The sequence below is a fragment of the Anas acuta genome, chromosome 7 (assembly GCF_963932015.1).
Source record: "Anas acuta chromosome 7, bAnaAcu1.1, whole genome shotgun sequence".
Lineage (NCBI taxonomy): Eukaryota > Metazoa > Chordata > Aves > Anseriformes > Anatidae > Anas > Anas acuta.
In genome coordinates, this window is record NC_088985.1 from 8,109,417 (window position 1) to 8,134,672 (window position 25,256).

Below are 25,256 nucleotides of genomic sequence, written 5' to 3' on the forward strand. Positions count from 1 at the left end.
TATGAGTTGTGTTTTGAGGCAGTGCTGCATGTGGCTATAATGTTAAAGGAAGGGTAACATTAAAAGTAGTTGATAGTAGGTTGAGGCCCGATGCTGGTTTATTTATTTATTTCCTCTCCTGTCAGTGTGTGTTGGAAGTAACATCTGTGGCATGCCTCTAAGTTTAAGAAAAAAATAAAATGAAAAGCCCTTCTGCCTCACCTACCAGGTTTACTTTAAAAAAAAAAAAAAAAAAAAGAAAAAAGACCAACAGCTGGGGTTTTTGAAGGAAACATACCAAGACATTACTGCTTGGTTGTTGTTTTTTGTTTTTTTTTTTTTCGTGAAAATATGCGGCTTCCACTGTGTGCCCAAAGATACGGATACACAGCCCTGCTATTTGTGTAACTCTATTGCTACTGGAAATTCCTCTTAAAGAAGGAAAAAAAAATCTTAAAAGGAGAAAAAAGAAAGTAAAAAGAAAGAACATACTTGTATGTCAGAAGTGAGGAAGTGACCCTGGGGGTTGCCCTAGATTGAACAGGAAATCACACTACAAATCGAACCCAGAGCTTGAATGCCAGCTCACCGCTGTAACCGCAGGAGCGTTCACTCTTTGCTCTGCAGACAGGCCACCAGACTGAAGAAAGTGCCTGGCTGTTGGGTGCAAAGCTGCCCCCACAGCACCTGGGGACTTCGGCAGACCTTCCTTGTCCTTCAACCCTACAGCTTGCTGCTGGGCGGTCACAGTAGTGTGCAGTGGTGTGGCCTTGGCCTCTGAACTGATTTTTGTGTCGTGTTCTTGAGAATTGCATTTCCCTAGGATGTTGGTTGCAGTGGTTTGTATTTCTCCTTGTCTGAAATGTGCAGGATGTGCAGTGTGGTTGTTTCAGGTGCAGCCGGAGGGTTCGTAGGAAAAACAGCTCTTGTCCTGGAGAGCTGCAGTGTAAAAGTTCCCCCTGTAAGGGAACAGTATCAGTTCACTGGAATATTTATCTCATTTGTAGACTGAGAGTTTTCCATATTTTAAACTGGTGCCAGAAATTGTGGCCAAAGCAGTATCTTGAGTTAGTAGCACTAGAGGAGGGGTGTGTGTACTACAGCAGATTTGGGAAATTTGTTTTGTACAAGAATTCTGTATTTCTAAAATCCTGCCATTGTGACTTACTGCTTTTCATGCCCTTTCTACCTCTTCTCAATTTTTCGTAGGACTTTGGGCCAGGCTGCTTTCTGAAGAGACAGCTCTAGTTCAGCGTAACATGCGCGGCAGCTGAGATCATTCCTTCTGAAGCTGCCCCAGCGTTTCAGGCTATATTCAGTAGCAAAGATTGAGTTTCTTCTGTACAGCCAGCAGATTAAATTGCTCTTCAGCTCCATCTGCAGGCTTATATTATCCATAGGGTAGTATGCATATGTCAGTTCTCTGATAATGTAGTATTGCTGTTCACTGAGTAGCTTTTGGATAGTTGAACCTGCTTCCTTACCTCTTTGCAGTACTGGGGAGATTTGTGAAACTTTTAGAAGAGCTAACCTGGGAGGAGAAGGGAGTGTAGGTGACTGAAATCTTTATTTGACTTTGTTAAAGCTGATTCCTCATTAGAAAGCCTGAGTTCTGCTGTTTCATAAAATCTCACCACTAAGGCACTGTGGTTGGAATATGGTCCAGTGATCAGAGAGACAGCAGCCCACCAGAAGCAGAAACTGCTGTGGGAACTAGAAGCAAATGGGCAGAGGAAAATCCAGCAGCATGCTCTTGGTCTGCTAGAGATATATTTACAGGAAAAGCTGAGAGCATAAAAATAAGTTAACCCTAAACTTTACAGTTTATACTAGCATGTGGAAAAAATAACTTGTGCTGAGATTCACTTCCCAACGCTATGCTCAGTTACAATATACAGTTTAAGAGACGTGTATATCATTTTTTTCTTTTAAAAAGCAGCCTGTTGGTTGGTGAGCCCGTTGTCTCACAAGAATATGTTTTTTTACAGCACTTCACACATCAGCTCTACTAGTAATCAGGATGTCGCATTCTACTGCAACAGAAATGAAAAAAAAATTCTTAAAAAATACAAGAGTTTCTATGCATTTCATGTGCACAAGAAGCAGTTTAAAATCCCCTCCTCATCCTTTATTTCTTGCAAAATAATTTGATAGCCTTTGACATTTATGTTCTTGACTACGGTAGTTAAAGGTTTTTCCTCAGTGGGTGCGTCCGTGCAGAGCTGTGAGTTTGAGACACGGGGACAGGTGGCTGTGGCTGTGTTTCTGCAGGAAATCTGCACTGGAAGCACATTGCTCGTTTCAGGTTTCCAGAGACTGACTGAGACAGTGTTATCATTTTATATCGCTCAGGGTCTCAGCAATTTGTTTTGTAATCTGGTACACGGAATGAAGTGAATTGCTGTTTGTGGATGTTGAATGTAATATGAGTAACAGGAACCACCAACTCTGTACTTCCACAGACCCACTGTCACTGATTTCCATGCTCTTTCTCATTTTTTGCAGATCCTATCAGGGCCTCTTTTCAAATGCAGATACTTAATAATGAGGCAGATTGTTTGTGTGGAAACACAGTGTATATATATGTCCAGAAAAATATCACAGTGACAGTCTGTGCAGGAAATAAGATGAAAAACATTTTTTGCTGCCTTGAAACATCAGCTTGACTGTGGGCTAAATGAGTAATAGTTCCAAGATTTCAGGCATTATTAAGATAAACATGAATAATTTTATCACTTAAGGTAGTCAAACGATCTCCAGTGTAATAAGTAACAAGATAAAGGGAAAGAATCAGAGTGGAAGTATCTAGATTTAGAAGAAATATGGTAACACTTCTTGTGCTTTTTATACCCAGTCTCATAACTGTAGCATTATTTTTTATGACTTAATAGTTTGTGTTGAAATTGCTGACCACCGGGTAATTTCAGTGGACGTTCATTGTATTACGTTTGATGTATGGATATCTGGAACTCACAGGTCCTATTTGGATTTATAGGCTTCCTGTTTGTTCAGCTGAGGAATATATTGCTGGTGGACTGGAGGCAGATATAATCCTATAATTCAGCTTTTCCTTTGAGCCACCTGAATCAAGCCGGTGCCCTACGCAGTGTGGGCAGCGGGGTTGTTCCCGAGCAGCCTCCCCAGGCCGAAGGTGTGGCCCTTCGATCCTTATGGCCCCGTGCCAGATCTCTGCATGTGCGGTAAGCCAGTTTGGGAAGCTGATCCCGGAAAGAAAAATGGGAGGAGGAGAGGAAAGGATGACTGCTTGGGTGTCTCCTCCTGCCTGGCCTGGCCCATCGCCTGCTCGCCTCAGCTCCAGTGCAGGCGCCGAGGAGGGGCAGAGCTGTTTGCCCAGGGCTAGGCAGGGATGCTGGCAGCTGCCGGGCACGCTGACCTAAGCACCCAACATTGATGTGCCACCAGCACCTGGCTACCGGGTGCTGCTCTTCAGGTCAGGGCCACTGCACTCTCATGTCAGAGCTTTAAATGGGCGCAGAGCAAACCTGTACAAGTTAGAAATCAATAGAAACTTAAGTAGAAGTGCCTTGCCTCTTTATTTTAGAACCAAGTGATTTCTAATTTAATTTTAGGTATGATTGGTCTGTCTTCGTTGGTTGTATTATCTTTGAAACATTGAAAAGCAGACACCAGTAGAAGTCCTGTGTAGTGAAGACAATGGAGGAGATGGTTTTGGAACAGAACACATGAATTTTAACGATTTGAGGACAATGAACCATTGCAATTTGACTTGTTTACTCTGTTCTGACATTTCTCTGAAGACATAAGATGATAGTAGCTCAAAGTAAAGCCACATTTAGAAGGTGATAGACAGTGTTATTGAGATATTAGATTGCTTGTGTTGTAGTGTTCTGAGACACAAAATTTTAAAAGCTGACACTTTAGTATTTCTTCAAACCTTCTGGGCATTCGTATATTGTCCTGATGTGACAAGTGATGCTACTGATGCCAAGCGTGCTGGAGCAGTGGTTCTCTGCCAGGGAGATGCAGTAACGTTAGAGCATTAGCGAGGTGCTGTGCAGGATCTAAGCTAATAAACTAAGCCAGATCTTTTTTTTTTTTGCCTTCTACCCTCCTTCAGATTGGGTTTGTGCAAGGGAGAGGGGGAACTGGTAGCAGGTGGTGAGAAGGGCCAAGGCATAAAAGCAGTAGAGATGGGAGAAGACTCAAGAAAGTAGTGACGAGGATGTGAAGAGAAAGATGGAGGGAGGACTCAATTGATGAGTTTCCAAATCATTGCTCTAGATTTTTTGATACTGGAGATACAGTGAGGATATTTATGTTGTCCCTATTGTTCCACCAGCTTTAAAGACAGTTATGTTCTTTAAGTAACTTCTCTTGTTGGCATGGAACTTGTCTCTGCTTAAGTAATTGCCTCTTGGACTACTAGGGAATATATCATTATGGCTAAAAGATCCCTGGCACAATGAAATCCTTTAAGTGCCTTCCGTTGTGCAGTATGTATAAAGAGATGGTTATTCTGGCACATTTTGGGCAGAAGATTATGGAAGTTAAACTTTCAGTAAAACTCCATTTATGCTTTTTGTTACTTCTTAAATTTTTCTCTCTCAAATTTTACCACAATAAAACCTAGTGAATCTTCATGTATAAACTGCATTCTGCTTCATTAAAATCAGGGCAAATCACATCTCTGCAGTTCAGGTGATGTGGATTTAATTGTAGGGAGTGAAAATATTCCTTAACATTACGTGGTCTCATTTATTAAAAGCTATGGCTCGGGAATTTTCTGCTTGTGTCATCCCGTTGTTTCGGGCTGGTTGTCCTTTGACTGTGGAATCAGGAGTTGGCTTCACCCCTCTGTAGCTGCGACCTTTCATTTGCCCATATGAAATACCCTTCATGCTCTTTCAGATCAGACTTTCAGGAGAACTTCTTTATTCCATTTGTGAAGTTTCTAAAGTCTACAATAAAAAAAAAAAAAAAAGAAAAGAAAAAGAAACATCTGAATTGCAGGGAATGAAGAATGAGTGCTTGTGAGCTGCCTTTCTTTGTAGCAGTGCTTAGGTACTTCAGGAGAGCTGAAAAGGAAATTGTCTTCTCTAATGATTCTTCATGGGGAGGATTTCCAACAGAGCTCTCTTCATTTGAAATTTGGAAATCCTCAGGGTAAAACTGCATGCAGTTTTTTTTGTTTGTCTGTTGGAAAGTTGATTTTGTATGTAGTGAGGGAACAGGTCTGAGAAATAATTATTGAATCGTTGAATGTCCTGAGTTGGGAAGGACTCACAGGGAACATTGGGTGCAGCTCCTGGCTCCATACAGGACCACCCCAAAACCAGACCCTATGTCTGAGAGCGTTGTCCAAACACTTCTTGAATCCCAGCAGCTCAGTGCCATGACCACTGCCCTGGTCAGCCTGTCCCAGTGCACGACCACCTCTGGGTGCAGAACCTTTCCCTAACCCCAGCCTGACCCTCCCCTGTCCCAGCTCTGTGCTGTCCCCTCAAGTCCCATCGCTGTCCCAAGAGAGCAGAGCTCAGTGCCTGCCCCTCTGCTCCCCTCGTGAGGGAGCTGTAGAGCAGTTGAAGAATGTTCTCCTGTTGGCCTGGTGGTTGAGCAGAAATCCTCATGATGTGAATCTGTGGCTGAGAGGCAAGGCATATCTGCGTGAAAGGATGAACACATTATTTGACTCCTAGAGAACAGTGCTGTAATCTAAGGGATCTGACAAGAGGGCACAGTGCTGAATGCAGCACAGTCTCAGGTCCATGCTTCAGCTCTTATTGGAGAATGCTTGGAGAGGAGTTTTTTTTGTTTTGTTTTGTTTTTGTTTTGTTTTGTTTTGTTTTTTTTAGGAACAATGAAGGTACAAGTTAATATCTCTGAATCAGTAATCTTTTTATAAAGTCTAAAAGGTTGGAGAGTTTATGCATTTGGTTGGGGGAAGCCACTTAAAACCATCAGTAGTTTCCAAAATTGAATGGTGGGCAATAAAAAGGAAGACAGATGCTGTTCTGCTAGAAAAGATAGCAGCACTTACATTCATCCTACTGTTGTCCAACATGGAAGGACAAGATTGAAGAAAAAGAGGGGAGGAGAGAGGGGAACATAAAGAGGAACAGAGTAATTGTAGTTTTTAACGTGGAAACTTGCTTCCTTTCTTAAAACTGTCTTTGTTTCACAGCAAGCACGGGCAGAGCAGGAGGAGGAATTCATCAGTAATACTCTGTTTAAGAAGATTCAAGCTCTGCAGAAAGAAAAAGAAACGCTTGCAGTAAACTATGAAAAGGAAGAGGAATTTCTCACTAACGAGCTCTCAAGAAAACTGATGCAGGTAAGTGGTTCCTTTACTGATGTTTCTCCTAGGAGCCTCAGGGCCAAACGGTGGTTGAACTTTTGATTTTGTTGGCATGACTGCAGCCAGAGGGACGTCACAACATTGTAGCTACTTAGAGCTGACACTTGATAAATGCTAAGTACAATAACTGTAGTGAGTGGGTGTTTTTTGGTTTGTTTTTTTTTTTTTTTTTTATTACATTGATGTAGAGTTTGCATCTCCAAATGCATACTGTAGAGAACTGGAAAGTTTTTACAGAGATGCAAAGAAATAGATGTGACTTAAAGTAAATGTTAACTGTTTAACAGAATAGTTGTTATTTAATTTTAAAAATTAGTGAAACTGACACTTTTTTTTTTCTGATGTATATGGTATTTAAAAGGAGTCCTGAAATATTAAACTTTGCATATAAAAATGTGCTGTGATGCTTGAAGGTTGCCAGGAGACTATCTGTAAGTTTATTCATACTTTTAACAAAACAGTTCCTTCTCTTTAAATGAAATGTTAATATGAGTTCAGTGCTAAAAGTAAAAAGTTTAATGTGCTGTAATGATGTATGGCAGAGAAACTTACTTTGATTACCCGTGCTCCTAATTTTTGGAGAATGGGTGAATATTTGTGGGAAGTATTGTACATGCTCGCCCTGCTCTGAGAGACATATTTAAGTATCTGCTTTTGTCCTCTGGAGGAGACAGGACAGTAAGTTAGGTGAATCGTTGGTGTGACCCACTGTGGCTCTTACCCTGTGATTATTTACAACCTCTCCATGAAAAACCAGTTGAGTTTAAAGAGCCTGATTTGTGTGTTTTAAGAATTTCTTCTATTCTGTGGCTAAACACTTGAGATATGCTTAGCCCTGCAGTTAGGAAATGCGTTGTTTCTAAAAAACAATTAGAGCTAATCCCATCTGACACTTTCCTTAATGAAAGCTGGGACTTCTGTGACTTTGTCAATGTAATGCTTAATGTCATGTAGTACGTTAAGCATCAAGATAACTTTTCCCAATCTTGTATTTACTTTTTCTCTGTCTTTGAGGACTGATGAAAATGTTTCTGAATAAGATTTGCATTTGCTTTCTAAAGCATACATTTTCACAAAAAATAAAGCAGCAGATGGTAGTAAAAAGGAAAAAAAAAAAAAAAAAAAGGTACATGTATGTGTGGGGAGATATTGAGTGTTCTTTTCTAAATGAAGATGTCAATGTTGTAGAAAAATCTTCCTACTAAAGCCTCTTCCAGAAAAGCAAGAAATGATATACCAAGCAACGTTGTTTGATTGAAAGCGTGATGTAGGAATCAGTGACAGAAGCAGGTTGCTGGGAGCCATACCACTACATTGTGTACAGCAAAGTAACACTTCAAAAGCAAAAGCATGAATTACACTTGGTTTGACTGAAGGTTTTAGACTTGCTTAAATGTGTACTTGCACAAACGTGTACTGCACAGGTTCTTCAGTAACTAATTGATTAATTTTTAGTAATTGCTTAAAATATACTTTGCTGGTAAGATTACCTTAGCCTTTTTCCAGACTTAACTGTCATATACATTCTGGAAAGTGAGAGGTTGCTTTAAAGCTGTATCTTTAACAGTTCTTAAAACGTTAGTATTATACAATGTAGGTTTGCAGATTACAGAGAGAAATGCAAACTTATTGTCAACTCAATACTAAAATGAATTTTTATTCTTTTCTGCTGTGGGCTTTCAGAAAGTATCCTTTGGCCGTCATCCTAAATTAGGGAAAAGTGCAATCAATGATCCTCAAAATGGCCAAAAGTGTGCTGCACTGTAGTATATGATGTAATTCTAGGGCATTATACTGTATACCCATTGGAAGCTCAGGTATAGCTTCATTCTCACTATTGAGAGAAAGGTTCAGAGAAGCAAAATGAAGTAATAAACCTGATGAGGTTATTCTAGCCTTTTGTTTGGCATCTGGAGAAAATCCTCAGTTTTGGATTCATCATCATCCAGTAGATATTATCCAGCTTTCAATAGGCAAGCCACAAGTTCCTGCTGAAAGGAAGTAACTATACAGCCATAACTACAGATAAAGTTCTGACCGCTGCGTGCTTTTATTGAACAGTATCCCAAACTTTGTTTCATGTGACTTTCCTCTAAGTCTCATTCAACTTATGATAAATGTGATTATGTCAACCCGATTTTAAAAGGTGACAATTTTTAAATGCACCAGTGCTCAAAATTGATAGCACTAGAACTGTAATTTTGGCCAACATCATTAGGTAACAGTTTTTGAAAGTCCTTTGTTTTTCACAGCTGTAGGGGCTTATGCATGGCATTCAGAGCAGCATCGGGAGCGAGCTACCAGAACACTAATACGCTTGACGTGTGAAAGCTGTCTGCCAGCATGAGCTGCAGCACTCCTTGCTAATAGCCCAGCGAGAATTCCCCAGTTCAGCATGATGTGCCTTGCTGTTATAAACCATTATGTTACATCAGGTTTTCGATGTAGTTGTAAGAAACTAAATTTGAAACATTCAGTGTATGCCAGACTGATTCTGAACATACATAGTAGTATGGAAAAAAAAAAAAGTATTTTCACTGGAATACTGCTCTCTATGACCAGGCTTTCTGGTGGTACACTATTGCTTGATAGTAGTTGTTTGTAACTATGTCATTAGCTTTTACTGACTCTACAAGCCCAATAAATAACTGTACGTTTTTGCTGGTTTAATTTCCTTTTATTAGCATAATTTTTAATTTTTCTAAACTGAAAGTGACAGACATATGAAGGAGAGCATCCGTCTCATAGATGTTTTGGAGCAAACAAAAGCTTTTTGTCACATACATCCTGATACAGCTTTTATAAACCTTATATAAATTCACTATACTTTCCCACATACTCTTTTGTCTGCCTGGCTACGTATCTGAAAAGTTGGGCACAAGTATTTTGTAGGCTCCTTGATTCCTAGTCATTAGAGAATAGTGGTAGCATTTTACAGAGCATCATTAGAACTGTTTTGATGAACAGTATGTATGTGGAATTTTGAGTTTTAAAGAAGAGATTTAAAGAAGTTTTGAGATTTAAAGAAGTAAATCTTGAAAATTGCATCTGTTGTGAAACGAGGCTACTCTAAGGAGTAATCAATTTTTAATATTGCTTTAATTTATAAAGTCAATTATTCTTTACGTTGTCCAGTAGTCCATTTCAAAATCATAGATTTTTCCATATCATTATTTTTTTGAAAGTGTGAATTGCTCCAAGTACCTGGCCTTGGAAGTAAAATGTTAAGATTTATAGAGATAATAGTGTAATCAATAGTCGGGAGAATTAAGTAATTGGGAAGCTATAGTGAAAGGTTTCTCATGCAAATCTGATTCTTGACAATTCTTTCAAAAATTGTAAGCATGTTGACATAAGCTATTACCCTTCCTGCTCTCCAAAACACCATGTGTCAGCTTGAGGATGCAAATAAATAATAATTGTGTGAAATAAGCAGAGTCAGCTCATCTATCATGTATTTGATGAACATCTGGATGTAAAGAGGAGTCACACTGATAGGAATTTGTTAATAAAAAGGACTTTCAGGATGCATCAGAGGAGGAATTGGACAACTTTTAAGGGCTGGAATACTAAAAATAGACTGTTAGGACAGTGTACAAGGTCATAGTCTGAGGGATGAGAGTTGCTTTTTTTAAAAGGGAACTTCATCCATTAGCTCCATTATTTCAGGATAACACTTTTAGCTGTCCCAGGGAAAGGTCATACAGTAAGGAAGTAAGGAAAATGTGGACCTACATTGTATCAGTAAACTTCTCTGTAGAGAGAAGAGGAAATTACTGTAGTTGTGTAGAACTTGCCTGAAGTAATGTGTGCACTCTTACTTATATTACTCAGCTTTATATTTGAAAGCCCACTTCTCTAAAGTATTTGCTCTCTTACCCCAAGTCCATATCTGATCTTGTGTAAATACTTACAGTATCTCTCCTACAGTTTTCACGTGCATTTCAAGGTCTATAAGGCATTGTCCTGAAGGTGATGTGTTCTAACATTTTTTTCCTTTTCTTCAGCTGGCAGCTATACCTATGTATGTAAACAGTTGTGACTATAATTGCATATAACTTAGAAATTTGAAAATGTTCTCTTTACTTCTTTACTAAGTAAAATAAACACTGTCTCAGTGTTAGCAATTCTGTTTTTCAGTGTTAGGGTTTCAGCATTAGTTGTTGTGTTTTTTGTCTTTTTTTTTTTTTTTTCTGATCAAAGCCAGTGAAAGGGAAGAAAGATTTTATAGAATTGTGAGTGACAGATACCATTAACATGTGTTTTGGGGGAGTGCTATTACTCTTTTCTTTCCACTTTGAATAATAGTCATTTTACCTCCTGGTGTATTTATGTTGAAATCAGAATAGAAAGTGTTCCTGTAGTCAATCTTTTCAGCCTTTACTCATTAGTCTTCTGATCAGCTAGAATCGTCCTTTGGCTACAGTTCACACTCCCAAGAAAGGATTTAATAGATGCTACATAGCAGCTATAGATCTAACAAGCCTCATCAGCTCCCGTGTGATGCAAATTCCACACAAGCTTTAGAAGAAATAATTTGCCAAACAAGATTTTGTTCTTGCAGCTCAATTTGTTTTAAATATGATAATCGCATTTGCGTATAGGACATGAGAGCAAGAAATAGTATTTGCTGGTAAGTTGGCTTGAGGTACCTTCATATGACCATACCAGCAGCCTGACTCACTAAACTGTCTGCAAAATGCTAGCAGCCCCTAACCAGACACTTTGTTAGCAGCATCTGGCTTTGGGCTGAGTAAGAGATTTTGGCAACATGCCTTTTCACACAGTTTATTTTGCTAACTAAATATAAGCTGATTACAGCAACTGGCTTTGATTTCAATTTTTAGCTAGGTGAAAAACATAAAGTGTCTAGAGCAAAATGAAGATTGATGAAAGTATGAGCGCCTTGAGCTAGGTCATCTGCACGCTGTTTGCTCCTTGAGCGCCTTGGCCGTCTTCAGTCTTAAACTTGGGGCTGCTGGATGGGGTGGAGGAGGGATTTAGAAAACTGTAAAACTAAATGATATCCTCTTCGTATTAAAACCGTTTTTCCAAACAAGCTGAACCCCGTTACTGAAGTAAGATACTTCAGATTGTTGATTATCAAACAACACAAACGGTATCTTGATTTATAAGTGAATGTAACTTTTTGTTCTAATGAAAAATTTTACTTTGCAGCCCTGTGTTTTCTCACACAAGAGAAGAAATGGCTTTATTTTTGACTAAAAAATTGAACAAAATTTCCCAACTCTTCAATCTAGAGTGGCCATGATAGCCTCTGTTACTATCGCTCTGTAGTCCAGCTGGCTTCCTCAAGTGCCTGGGAATGTCTGCGAACTTCAGGAATTTTTGGAGAAAAGTGTGATTTTTTTTTTTTAAGTGAATGGAGAAAACTCACTTATTTTAAACACCATTCTGGTGTTGACTTTCATATGTGAAAAATGAAGTCTCAGTACCAATAAGCCCTGAAAATACAATTGAACCATAGCTACTTACATATGTATGTTTCCAAGCTGTTCCTGCCTGTATTCTGTTCTCTCCATACTCGCGTTTCTGCTCTGAATCTTTTGCCAGGCTACATTTCAGATTATTTTGTCTCCAAATAGCACCAAAAGGAACTGAGTTAATGAACAAATGAATTTCAGCTTGTTGAGGAAAGACTGTTGGGTGCTCTGTACATTTTGAAGGCTTTTGAGAAGAATTATCAGTAGAGAATTTAATGTTATGTAAGGATCAACATATAAATAAATTTTAAAATGGTGTGTAACTTGTGTTTAAAATTCTTCCATATCTCCTAAATTTTTAGCTACAGCATGAGAAAGCTGAACTGGAGCAGCATCTAGAACAGGAACAGGAATTTCAAGTGAACAAACTGATGAAGAAGATTAAAAAACTGGAAAATGATACAATTTCGAAGCAACTCACCCTGGAGCAGGTAACTCCTTGCTTTCAAAACGATGATTGTAAAACAAAAACAAGGATTCAAAAAAATTACTTATTTTGGTTTACGTTTGACTTCATTCTTAAGTCTGTAAGAAACTGGCCAATATCGACAATATAATTCAAGGAAAGTGATTTTAACTTGTAGTCAAAGCAGTACAGCATAAACAGAATTTATTATGAACCCCCCCTTGTTTTTTTCCCCATGGCATTTATGACTCTCAGTACCCTTAATACAGGCCTTCATGTTGGCTGGACAGCTGTGACTATTCTGCAAATGCAACTTACTTTTTGTAAGTTATACTTGTTGCTGTTTGTCAGCCTCCACTACCATACTACCGTTGAGAAAGACTGCCATTTCTAATAGCAGGTAGGCACAACAGTAAACCGTATATATGTGGTCTAGATGTGCTCTAGGTCACCTTTTTGTGGTAGCTTGGATAGCACAAGACTCAATTGTCAGATGTCAGTTCTGTGCATACTCACAGATTTTAAGATTGACTATGCCCAGTTCCATTTCTCCCTGGAGAGAGCAATGAAGAGGAGAGATAAAATATCACTTGTTTTGGTCTTGTTTCTACAGGAAATTTAGACTTAGGTATTCCCTCTATGCCAAATTCTAGGCATGTGTATCAAAGCACCTCAGTGGCCTTAGTAGGAATTATTTTCGTATGAAGGCAAACAGATGAAAAAATACAGGCTTATTAAAGAACTTCAGTTTTTCTAGCTTGTGAAATTCCAGTAATTTTGAGTGGTGTAAATATAGCATATTATTCCTGAGAATTTGTTTGCTGTTCTTATTGTGAAATTTTTATGTTGCTGATAATCTGAAGTTCTACCTTTTTTTTTTCTTTTTTTTCTGTTTGACTATCTTATTTCAGATGAAATTGTAGGTAAATTAATAGCTAGCTTAATGACAAAATGGGTTTTTTAAATTCTTACATTAACATTCTGTATGGATCAACCTATGGAACGAACCAAAACAGAGAAGTAGGAAGATGTAGTTGCCAGCAAATCCTTAACCAGCGTGGAAATTAATGAGATTGAAATAACTCTCTTAGCCACAAGGTGGTGGTGGTGGCCACATAATCATAATTGAAATGAATGCAAAGTAAGATTGCAAATTAAGCTGGTTTAGTCTTTGAAATAGAAGCACAAGCCACAGCTGGAGTTCTAATAGTATTTCTTTTTGTATTGTTATGGACACACAGAGACTTGTGAAATTGTAACATTTGATTTTTTTTTGCTACCTTTGAATATCAACAATAGATGAGTTTTTAAAGAAGTCTGGAAGTTCAGTGATGAGTTACTTAATTTTGGTGATACCAGGTCTTTCTCTCAATTACCTGATCTTGAATTCAATTAAGAAGGTGTTGAGTCTTACTTTGAAAGTCCATGTGTATTTAAGTGTAATCCAATGTATATCGTAATTTCTTGCAGTAAGATACAATAAATCTCGAGTTACTTTGAACTTCAGCATGCAACATGTGACTATTTCATTAACGGAATGTTTTAGTTAAAGCAAACAAGTGCTATTTTTCTGTGTTGTAGTTCAGTGATTTGATGGGAAATAAAATAGCTGCCAGTTCTGTCCTCCAGAGGTCAAGTGTATATAGTTTTACTGTTAACCCTTTTAACTGCTTTAGTATTTCATACAGTAAAGTGCGTAACTGGAAGTGATGCAGTCAGCAGATTAGAAATAAGAATTAAGTTGGTAATAATCATCTCCTATGTCTGCTCCTTTGACAGGAGAAGATCATGAAACATGAAGTCTTCTGGAAAGATATTCTTGGAGAGTAGCAAAGAATTAAGGATACAAACAGGGAGGGGCAGATGAGAAGCCAATAAGTGAAATTTGGGATAGTGGGACTAGGCTGAAATCATACTCAACTTTCACTGATTTGGAAGGTCTCCATCATTTTAGGAAGAAACACTTTTGCTTGTCAGTAAGTTGGCAAGAAGACTCAAGAAGCAGTAATGCAGGAACAAACATAGAATGTATATTTTAGCTGCATTTGAAGGAAAGTGTTAGACAAAGAGAAATACAATGGGATGATAAGGAAGGTTAAAAGGGATTTTTCTCTTCCTTTAAAGGGAAGACTAGGATCCAAAACAATAAGCAATTCTTCCTCACTTCCCTACTGTGATGATTAAAAAAATAAATGATATTCGATTGGAACATAATTTTGAACCTGTATAAAATGATGCAAGTATTGACAGAGCTGCTAGTTTGGTGTTGAGATGTGAGCCCTCTCCCCTTCCCTCCCCCCCCCCCCCGTTTTATTTTGTTCAAAATATAATCAAGATCCAAACAAGCTCATTGACTAGATCTAGACTTCATTTTAAAGTTCACCTGAAATGTCTGTTGCGAAACACATATACCTACATTCTTTGTGAATTCACAGCTCTGCTCAGCATGCTGCAGTGGCTTCTTCTGTAGGTTCAACTCATTAAAGCTTTAATATCCTGACACTGGGAGGAACTGGGAAAAAACTCGAAACCGACAAGGAGGATACTTGTTTCTAGTTTTTTCTCATATTACTTGAAAAGTGGAGTTTTAGATCTCCTTCACAGACCACTGTCTTCAGTGTTTCATCAGAACACATCTGTCAGCCTTCAGGGTACAACTCATTTATCTCTTGTCCCTGATGATTTGACCTTGCCATTGTGCGTACTCACCTACATTCAGATGCCTAATTAATAATGGACTGTGCTGCCTTGGTGATGGCTGCTATAATACAAAGTGTAATCCTAGATTTTTCAAATTAGAGTTTATAAATAATTTGCTTTGTCTCCAAATTCCGGTATGCTCTTTTTTCCTACCATTAAATGAAATAGATTTGTTTTCACTAGTATGCCTTTGTATTCTTGTTTGGTGCTAGATCAATAATGTAGCTGTAAAATAGGCTACGAAGGTCAGACCAGGTGAGTCCAAACCACACGGTATTGAAGTGATGCAAAAACCATTGCTGTACAATTAGTCATCTGCAGTCAAACCTTCTTCATCATGTGTTTGTACAGATAGCCATCTGATGTAGTGAAGATCTTCGTGTTGCTAATACAGGAGCACGATAGGCAGATTCCCAGAATATTTTATGCACTTTCTTCCCTCTGAACTCAGTCAGCCCAAGCATTGGCCAAGCTGGCTATTGAGCTGCACCCTAAGGCAAAACACCATCTCTTTCCAAGGGCTGAGCACTTTGCTTTGTACCATTCCAGCTCCTGCTACTGTGGGCAAGGCAGTAGAAGTCAGGATACAAATTCTCATCACTCACGTGAGACTGAAGCATGTTGCTCCTGACTTGTGTGTTACTGAAGTCTAAATTCCCTCAATTGATCATGTAGATCTAGAAATGCAGATGTGGACAGGTTGTCTAAACCTGTTTTTTCTAAGCGTGCTCCCTATTATTCATCAATATAAGTGTATTTTTACTTAATATATCTAATTGCCTTAAATTTTGAAGAAGAAAGTTGTGCAGTCACTCATTAAACTCTTACTGTTGCATTAAGTGCTTAAGTGTAAGTTCTGTTTGGTTATTTTGATATTAATTGAGAGTCTAGAATGTGACCCTTATGGATTTAGATGGTGTAACAGCACTTTAGGCATAGTGATGCAATAAACATGTGAGGAAATCGTTTAATCTATTTGCAGTCTTTATAATGTGTTTTTTTTTGTTTTTTTTTTTTGCCTATTGGGAAGGTGGTGAGTGTTAACTGTAGGTTGGTTGGGAAAAATAACCTCATGGTATTTTCCATCTGTAAAGGCAATGATTGTCACATCTGTTTTGTTGTATTAACTCCTGGAGTTCAGCTGCCAGTGTTAGTGAATAAGATCAGATGTGCCTCTTAATATTCTAGTGTGAACATAAAAAAAATGCCAGGTTAAATGTTGTTGTTTATTAATTATTTGCTGAGATAGAAATTAAATTGGTTTTGCTAGTAAGGATTGATGCTGTATCACTGAAGGCAGTTCAATATTTTTTTTGTTTCTGTTTTTCTTGTTATTGAACACTAGTCAGACATGGCTTTTCTTCTGTTTCTGGCTTACATAAGCGTGATTCTTCCACTTTTAACGTAAAGTTTTTTCAAAGGAGTAAGTGCTTAAATAGTGGACTGTACATTGCATGTGAACTTCAGAGGCTTGTGGAGACCTTTCTGAATAAGCTTGTTATGGCATCAGTGACCATGTGTCCAGGTTTCAAGCTCCTCTTTACTGGCAAGCAGCAACAAGTTCTGTGTAAAAAATTTCTGATAACATGATGACAATTGTGCAACTCCTGAATCTCTTAAATTTTCCATACACTGTGACCAGTGTATTTTGCCTGAATTCTGTTTCTTCTTTGCATTTCACAGAATCACAGAATTTCTAGGTTGGAAGAGACCTCAAGATCATCGAGTCCAACCTCTGACCTAACGCTAACAGTCCCCACTAAACCATATCCCTAAGCTCTACATCTAAACGTCTTTTAAAGACTTCCAGGGATGGTGACTCCACCACTTCCCTGGGCAGCCTGTTCCAATGTCTAACAAATTTGCCTTGATGTTTTAAAGCATCATGTGAAAGCCTTATTTTTCTTCTAAGACAATGATCTTTTCTAATGATAATTCCTTGAAGGAAAAAAAAAAAAAAAAAAAAGATGATTCCATCATTTTAATTCATTGCTTTCCTCTGCAGCTAAGACGTGAGAAGATTGACCTTGAAAATACCTTGGAACAAGAACAAGAAGCACTAGTGAATCGTCTCTGGAAGAGGATGGATAAGCTTGAAGCAGAAAAACGGTTTGTCTTGTTGCACTGTGTTACTGTGGGAGATGTATGATTTAATACTTAACCTTTTAGTATTAAGTATTTTTGTCTCTGTCATGCAAGGGCTATTTCATCTGTGAAAGCCTGGAGGTTCACACAGTTGTAAAGCTCCTTGTTTACCTTACACCACATGCTTGAGTGCCTACACTAGATGAAGCTAAGTAGTATAAAAATGATCTGGGAAAACTTGAAGGAATTTGCTGATTTTTTTTAACTGCTGATAGTTTTTAAAGTTTCTGGTTTTGGGTCAGCTTTCTATTGATGGCCCAAAGAAATTAACATGGTATCATTATGTAAGAAGCTCTTGTTTTTTCCCCTATCTGCTTGAAGAAAACTTCAGCTTTTTCTCAGTGGTTTGCACTCATGTCATTGAAACTTCCTGCTGCTTCTTCAACAGAAAATAAGACAGAGATACTTTATGTTCTTGGGAAAGCTAAGATTAAAAACATGTATTAAAGCGACTCTCTCTTTGCTGTATAAGAACTCTGCTTTGGGGGCAGTAAGGGAGAAGAGGTGACTAATTCCTTGTTTTCTACTACATGTTTTAGGAGAGTTATGTTAGTGTGGCTCCATGAATCTTGACTGGAGACTTGGAAAACACCTGAACCTATATGATCTGCAGTTCTTGTAGTTCTATTTTACAGAGCCCTGTGGAAGGTGCTCTGAATTGCTGCATGTAATATTCAACAGCGGTAAATCCATAGTGAATGGACCTTTGGTAGGATTTTTGCACACCTTAGCTTTAAAGTCTTTTTTTTTTTTCTTTTTTTTTTTCTTTTTTTTTTTTTTTTAAGTCAAACCATTCCAGGTTTAATTTATCTCAGATGGTGTGCCTTCTTTCTGGGAGATAGGTGGAGTCGTAGACCATGCTTTAGTACCACATTGTGTGGTGTGTATGAATACCAGGCCATGCAAAGAGCTGTGCTTGCATAGTGTTGTTGTCCCTAGTCTTCAGTGCAGCCTTGGGTCTGGCCAGTCAACATGGTTGAGTGTTTGAGGTATTTGAAACCTTGACTGTATGGAAAGAACAATGTGATGAGAAATATTTTTCTGTTTGGTGATACTTTAAAGGAGAATATCTGCTTCAGAAAATGTCTATGACGTTTTCTCTCTCTTGCTGATAGTGAAATGCAGAAAAGCTTGTATTTTGCCATAGACAAACTACGGCATTTGTTCATCTTGAATGTTTATTCTTCCTCTAAGAACATAAATGTAAAAACATGGAAGAGATTAAATGAATTTGCTTGGAAATTATTATGGGGGTTAAGTAGGTTAAGTACAGTTTGAGTATAAAACTGAGGTAACTATCTAAAGTCTGTAACTTGTTTTTCCCAAACTATATGCAGAAATATTTGGGACACAAATTTTACGTTTTGTATTTTTCGTTAAAAAAAAAAAAAAACAACAAAACAACACAACATTATTAATCCTCCTGAAATTTTCCTAAACAAATGCAGTAGTTAGCATAAATCTTACCTACCTGCCAAAGCCTTGTAGTGTCTTTTTGGGGAGTTTAAAGGGTTTTCTTTTCGTGTAAATTGAAAGTAAAGTTTAAGCTATTTTTTATTCAGAATATTGCAGGAGAAATTAGACCAGCCAGTATCTGCTCCGCCGTCACCCAGAGACATATCAATGGAGATAGATTCCCCTGAAAATATGATGAGACACATTAGGTTTTTAAAGAATGAAGTGGAGAGGTTAAAGAAGCAACTGAGGGCTGCACAGTTACAGCGTGAGTAAACAACTTGCTTTAAATCTTTTTAAATCTTTAAATCTTTTTGTGTAATGTAAGATTTTTATATAGACTTCCAGGAGTTTAAGGTACAATTGGAAAAAATAGGTTAAGTTTGGACTAAGCTTCATAACTGCAATAATTAATGAATTTATACTGTATTTATTTGTTGTGTTTCTGTTTGTTTGTTTGGGGGGGGGGGGGGATTGTGTGTTGCTGTTTTTTTAGCTTTACTAGAATGGGAAAAAATTGCCAAATATTTCTTGAATATATTTGGGCCATAAAAATACTTATTCTTTTCCCCAGAGACTTTTAGCAGTATTTCAGAACACAGATTCCTTAAAACATACTTCAGGATTACATTGTAAGAATCCAGATACAACTTAGGAATTACTCAAAAGAATTAATGGCTAGCAAAATAAAGTTCAGTTGTATATAAGAATTTGATTTAATGGTTGCAGGCTGTGCTGAGGTAATTTTAGCTTTGCTAAAGACTGATTTTTTTAAGTAGCTGATTTGACTTCACAGTATAGCACGATGAGTAATCTTATTTTGTTCTTCCTGAAGTGAAGATCCTTTTGAAATAGCTCTGTACAAGTCTGTATATTTCTGTTGTGGGAGGTGTGGTGGAGCCTTGCCCAGAAGTGGACACCCTGCTTTCTGCCATGCCTTTTGAGGGGAGGGAAAGTGGTTTTGGGTGGCAGAATATCACTTGTGCCTTTTTGGAATGCTGTTCCATCATCTCTTCATCCTAAATCTAAAATTTCTACCTAAGGTTTGTCAGTTCTGCCTTTTTTGGTAGTGTAGTTTCTAGTCAGTAGTGTTGTATTTTGTCTGAGAGATAAGGAGGTGCCTACCTACACAGACAGATTTGGGAGAGCAGGAAGCAGGCAGTTGTCCCCCTTCATGGTGCTAGTCCTGTGAGGCTGGCTGCAGCACTTCAGCTCCTGTTTGGAGACACAGCTCACAGGGCAGCGGCCTTCCTTATGGGCAGAGATAGCAGGAGAGTGCTCTTGTGCAGAGGCCTTGAGCACAAATTTGTGGTATTAATAATTTGTGTTAGTTAAAAGAAGCAAGGACTGCTTATCTCTGTACTTGTCAGTTCTGTGCTGCGGCCTTTGCTTACTTAACTTCAGAATGAGAGCAAGGCCTAAGATTTAAAGTACTCTTTGTACAAATTTGGCCTAATCTATTTCATTTCACATGTTCTTTGCTGTTTTCAGGTAGTTTGTTTTTGAAATACTGCAATTCAGAGTAAATTTCTGAAGCAGTTGAAGTCAAATTCTCATGGAAATTGAGATTTAGGTTTAGAAGTACTCTTTTCTGTTGTGAACAGCTTAAACAGCTGCAGTATGTACAGCAGTACCGATAGAAATTGTGGATATACTGGTTTGTGGGCTGCCGGTAAAGCAGAAGATGAAACTGATACACCTTTCTTTCAGTAGGAAGTTTGGTGTTTGCAATATGTGGTCATTTGAGAACCTTTACTATTATTCATAAATACTTACTAAGTCTGCTTACTGAATTCTTATTTTGGTATTACATTTCATTTTCCTGAAACACTTATTTCGACTCTAGGAACGTTTTTGATATAATAATAGCTGTAAATAAGTGATACCATTACATTTACGATCGGTACTTCCACTGAAAAGAGACAAGCCATGTATAGTTGATAGTTTGGGAACAGTCTTCTGAAATAGGAATATCCTTTGATTAAAGCGTACAGCATAAAGAAATGAGCACAAAGAGTGATGGATCTTTGTTGTTTTTTTTTTAAATACCAATGAATTCACTGTATATTTGACCAAATATTAGAAAACCTCACAAAATACATATGTGTAATAAGTCTTCTTCAAATGTTCCGTTTTATTTAAATAATGTGTCAAAATGCTGCATAGCTTTCCGTGATATAATTTAATCACTTCAATGGTCTGCTAAACGTCTTTTAAAGTACTGTTTGATGAACTCGGTTTAGAATTGCAAACTCAAGTTGTCGTTTGATGTAGAGAGTAAACCACTAGGTGACTTTTAATATTGGTAGATGACCTACTGGCCCTTCTCTACGATGAAGTCTAATTGAATGTATGCTGTAGAATATTCATAAGATGACAATTTAATACAAGGTTGAATATTCTGTGTTTCAGCACTTTTGTGATTCCTCTCTTAAAATGGAAATACACCTTTAAAAGTATTTCTTTGCTGTTGCAGTAATATTTTTGTAGCTGTGTAATTGCATTACTGTAAAGGGGCAGGAATTGATTTGAGCGGTTTACTGATTTCTTTGACTTTTTCTCTGCTTCTCAAATTCATTTAAGTAAATGCTTGAAAGTTCTTTTTGTTTTTATCCTTATTTACAACATTGCTGTCAGATAGTAATTTTAGTAGCTACTGTTACAAATTAGCCTTTGATGTAATGACTTAGAGGTGGGAACTTTGAGTGATCCATCCTGTACATTTTCTACTCCCTCATTCTTGAAGTGCTGGGATAAAATTAGGCACAACATATGGGCCTGTCTATGAAATTGAATGTTAACCAAATTTTAACAGAATTCTGAATTTCAGATTCAGAGAAGATGGCACAATATTTAGAAGAGGAGCGACATATGAGAGAAGAAAACTTGAGGCTTCAAAGAAAACTACAGAGGGAAATGGAGCGTAGGGAAGCACTCTGCAGGCAACTGTCAGAAAGTGAATCCAGCTTAGAAATGGACGATGAAAGGTGTGTATTTTCTAGCTGTTCAGGTATGTTAGCATTGAGCTTGTTAACTAACACTCATGCTTGTTTGTTTTATGTTTTTGGTTTTTTTTTTTAATATTAGAAAATGAGTACTCATAAAGATAACTTAGAAATGGGTTTAATATATGTATCAAATTTCAACATGGTCCAGGAGTGTCTTTAGTAGAATTATATCAGACTTGTTTAGAATTTAGATTAATTATAGCAGTGAAAAATGAAACAGTTTTCTGAAGATTGTTTAGGGTTTTGATAGTGCATAGTGAAATAAACAAGCCTGTGGGATTGAGCTTCAAGATAATTAAATCATGGTACCTTTGTTTTTCACCTAACTTGGTAACTGCAATGAATTCTGTGATGTAGGAAAAATATACTTGGGGTAATTTTTCTTTTGCAGATGTTAGAAAGTGTTCTGCCAAATCAAAAGGAATAGCAAATAAAGCTTTAGAGAGAAGAAGTATTTCCAGAGCTAGTGGGTTTGTTCTTGATGTCCAAAATATAATATCCTTGATTTCTTTTTTTCTGTACTACAAGCTGCGTTATTTGCGGTGACCTTAGGAAATAGTCTTTAATTTTTTTCATGGTTTTATATTATACTTTTTATTTTCTAACATCATAGTGATATGACAGTATTACATTTTGAAAGAGGTTTTATGTATACTTTGAATAGAACATTCTTAGTTATTATCAAATGTTCATTATCTTATTATACAGTTTTACATTATTTTGAATTTATAGTGGTACTTAAAAACCAATACAAACAAACAAAAAACCCTCACTCTGTGATATATATTCTTCTGATACTAAGATGCTTCTTCTTGCATCGTCAGTATATTTGTTATGAGATATAATGTACCAGAAAACAAAGTACCAGATATTTTGTTTCAAGGAGTGGCCTTAAAATTCAAGGTAATGTTTTCATTTTAATGAGGTACTAGGCAACTGATGTGTATTGCAGTAGCATCTAGTATTACAATATAGAATGCTGTGTTAATTATTGTTAGAAACACAGGGTTCTCGTGTTCAAATCTAATTCGATTAGCCTAGTCTTTTCTGCCAATATTTGTTGTAATAGAAATATATTTAAAAAAATAGAAAAAAGTCAAAATTTATATTCATATGAATTATCAGTATTCATTCGAAAACTCTATTCTTTTTTCCAGCTTTTTGTAGGTAGTGGTAGTAATAAAATGTAGAAAAAAAATAAGAAATGTAATTGTCATGTTGATTTATTTTGGTACTAGAAACGCATTACAGAATCACTCCGAAATAGGGGTTTGCATGGTAAGTAATATAAAGTAAAGTGAGGGAAGAGGCAGCTGTTAGAGTGGTTAGTCTTAGAAGAGAACTGTGTAGACAAAAATTGTAGAACTACGTGCAGTATTTATTTAAAAATGGAGATTTGCCAGCTTACTTTGTCTTCCTAAAAATGGTTGTGCTGACAGATCAGATATCCATTTTTCCAGTTGCATTGTTAGCTGATGATACTTATTTTTTGTAGAGTAGATGAAGATGCTTTACTGAATTCAAAATGCACAACTCTCACAAAATTCCTTCCTCCTGGCTAGCAGTAGCCTTGCTTTCTCAGTCCTCCATCTTGTTCTCTTCAGTAACGGAAATTTCTAAAACCAAGAAGCATAGTAATGGTGTGCTGCTATTTCACATGACACAATCCAGGTAACTAAAACGACTTACAGAAAATGGCCTTCACGTAGAGTAAAATAAGATTAAACCACAAAGATCACTGCATTGCTGTAATACATTTGTCTGCATTTACTGAGTGTTATAGAAGTAGTCTAGTCAGTTCAGTTTTGCTAATCCTGCCATTGGTAGCTCTTTGGAAAGCTTATGTTCAAGCAAACTAATTTATCAGCTGTTGTTCTCTATTGTAGCTACTGTTACTAATTATCTGCCCAATTTTAAACCATCTTCAGCATCACTACAGTGCACTGCCTCTGTTAAGTGTTGTGGCTTAGTGACTCTGAATATCATAGTTAAACATTAGTTAGATTCAGAATCAAAGCATGCATCAGATTGCTTAAGAACTGGCATACAGAACTCAAAGTAGTAATTTTTGTGAGTTCCATTGAGCATGAAAATTCTTAATGGTACCCCATGTTTTTGTTTGTTTTGCTTTTTTTTTTCTTTTTCCTGTGATCTGAAAATAAGTGTAGCTACCAAGAATTTCTGAGCAGCACAATGGCAGAAGGGAAGACAACTAAGAGTCAGAGGGCATTTAGGTAGCTAATTTTATCTTCCGCTTTGCTGCATCGAGTAAAGAAACAGATAAATGCAATATTACTCTGGGTGCACTGATGTACAGGTAGAGGAGGAAATGAGCAGGGGAAACTGTAATCTAGACAGTGACTGAAAAATCTCCAGGGAGCGTGCCTAAGCAAGTTAACTTAAAAGCTGCCAGCGTAGAGCTTTGGAAAAAAATCATTAACTTGCTTCTGATATATAAACAGTGAGTGGCAAGTAGGAGCAATTGGTATGATTCTTATTTCCTTTTATATTAAATAGAACTAGCAGTTGATGGTTGTGAAGAAACTTCGCTGTATTCAGTGAAGGAAGTACAAATCAATGACACTAACTAGTTACGGTTGGGATAAAATTGCACCTGTTTGTTTTATCAAGATGAAGTGTGGGAGTCATCTTGCTACACAGCCTGCAAACATCTTTAACAGGTGAAAGTGCTGCATTCAAAATGTCTGTCCGTTTCCATGGCAAAAGACGTGATGAGCAGATGGCTTAATGTTGAGAATAGACAGATTCAAATAGGAAGCAGGGCTGTGAGGCTGACCAGCTGTTGGAACAAATTACCAATACTTCAGTGGCTTTTCTCCCCTTTCTGTGATTTCAAATTAGTGTTTGATTCCCTTTCTGGGAGATAAGCTCCAGCTAGACAAGCTGTTGAGTTCAATGTAGAAATTACATGTAAAATGCAGGACTGCAGCATAGGTCAGATCGGTTGATGTGATTTATACCTCTGACCTTAATACATACTATTCCAACTGTGTACAGCTTGTACAGTTTTCACTGCAAATGACTAAGGTGAGTCCAGCTGTTTCCATGGAAATCTAAGCCATTACTAGAACACTCAGCAATGAAGAGAGTGTTCCTGTCATGGTTTCCTAAAGGTGACTGGTCCTACGCTAACCTAATGTGATTCTTACGGGAATTCAAAATGCACAGTGAAACATTTAAAGCATGGCATGTTTTAAAAGGTTTAATCTAATTATTCTTTACCTTTCTTTTTGTTAGATATTTTAATGAGATGTCTGCACAAGGATTAAGACCTCGCACTGTGTCCAGTCCTATCCCTTACACACCCTCACCAAGTTCTAGCAGACCTATATCACCTGGTAAATATTTTACCCAGTTTGTAAAATTTTAGTATGTGTCACATAATAATGTTCCCTGGGTTGATAGCCTTTCAAAGCTAGTCTTGGGGCCAAAGATGCATCATAAAGAATAGATTTACCTTAAATTTATTTTAGTACAGCATGAGTTTTTAGATGGGTCTGTTTCATACTGTGATTAAATACTGTAGGTCAGTTAAGTAGTTATACTTTGAACCCCTTATCATCCCTACCTTCCCTCCTTTTTTATACTTCTGCAAATCTCTGATGTAAAGCAATAACACACTAAGAATTTCTGTCTCTAGTACTTTTAACAAAGGCAAATTAACTTTTTTGAGTATAGAAAGTGGATGATATAGTCTTCAG

General features: G+C 37.4%; 1 protein-coding gene across 3 annotated transcripts in view; it reads left to right on the top strand.

Annotated features, from left to right (window-relative positions):
• Positions 1-25,256, top strand: part of CCDC6 (coiled-coil domain containing 6) — a 50,353-nt gene that overhangs the window by 13,500 nt on the left and 11,597 nt on the right. For all 3 annotated transcript variants that reach the window (XR_011098371.1, XM_068688768.1, XM_068688769.1), the window contains exons 2-7: positions 6,143-6,292; positions 12,123-12,251; positions 16,932-17,035; positions 18,634-18,794; positions 21,357-21,513; positions 24,793-24,893. Coding sequence is in view for 2 of the 3 variants with exons in the window: in XM_068688768.1 (XP_068544869.1) it covers positions 6,143-6,292; positions 12,123-12,251; positions 16,932-17,035; positions 18,634-18,794; positions 21,357-21,513; positions 24,793-24,893 (802 nt within the window). In the remaining variant the exon portion in view is untranslated. The remainder of the gene's footprint in view (positions 1-6,142; positions 6,293-12,122; positions 12,252-16,931; positions 17,036-18,633; positions 18,795-21,356; positions 21,514-24,792; positions 24,894-25,256) is intronic.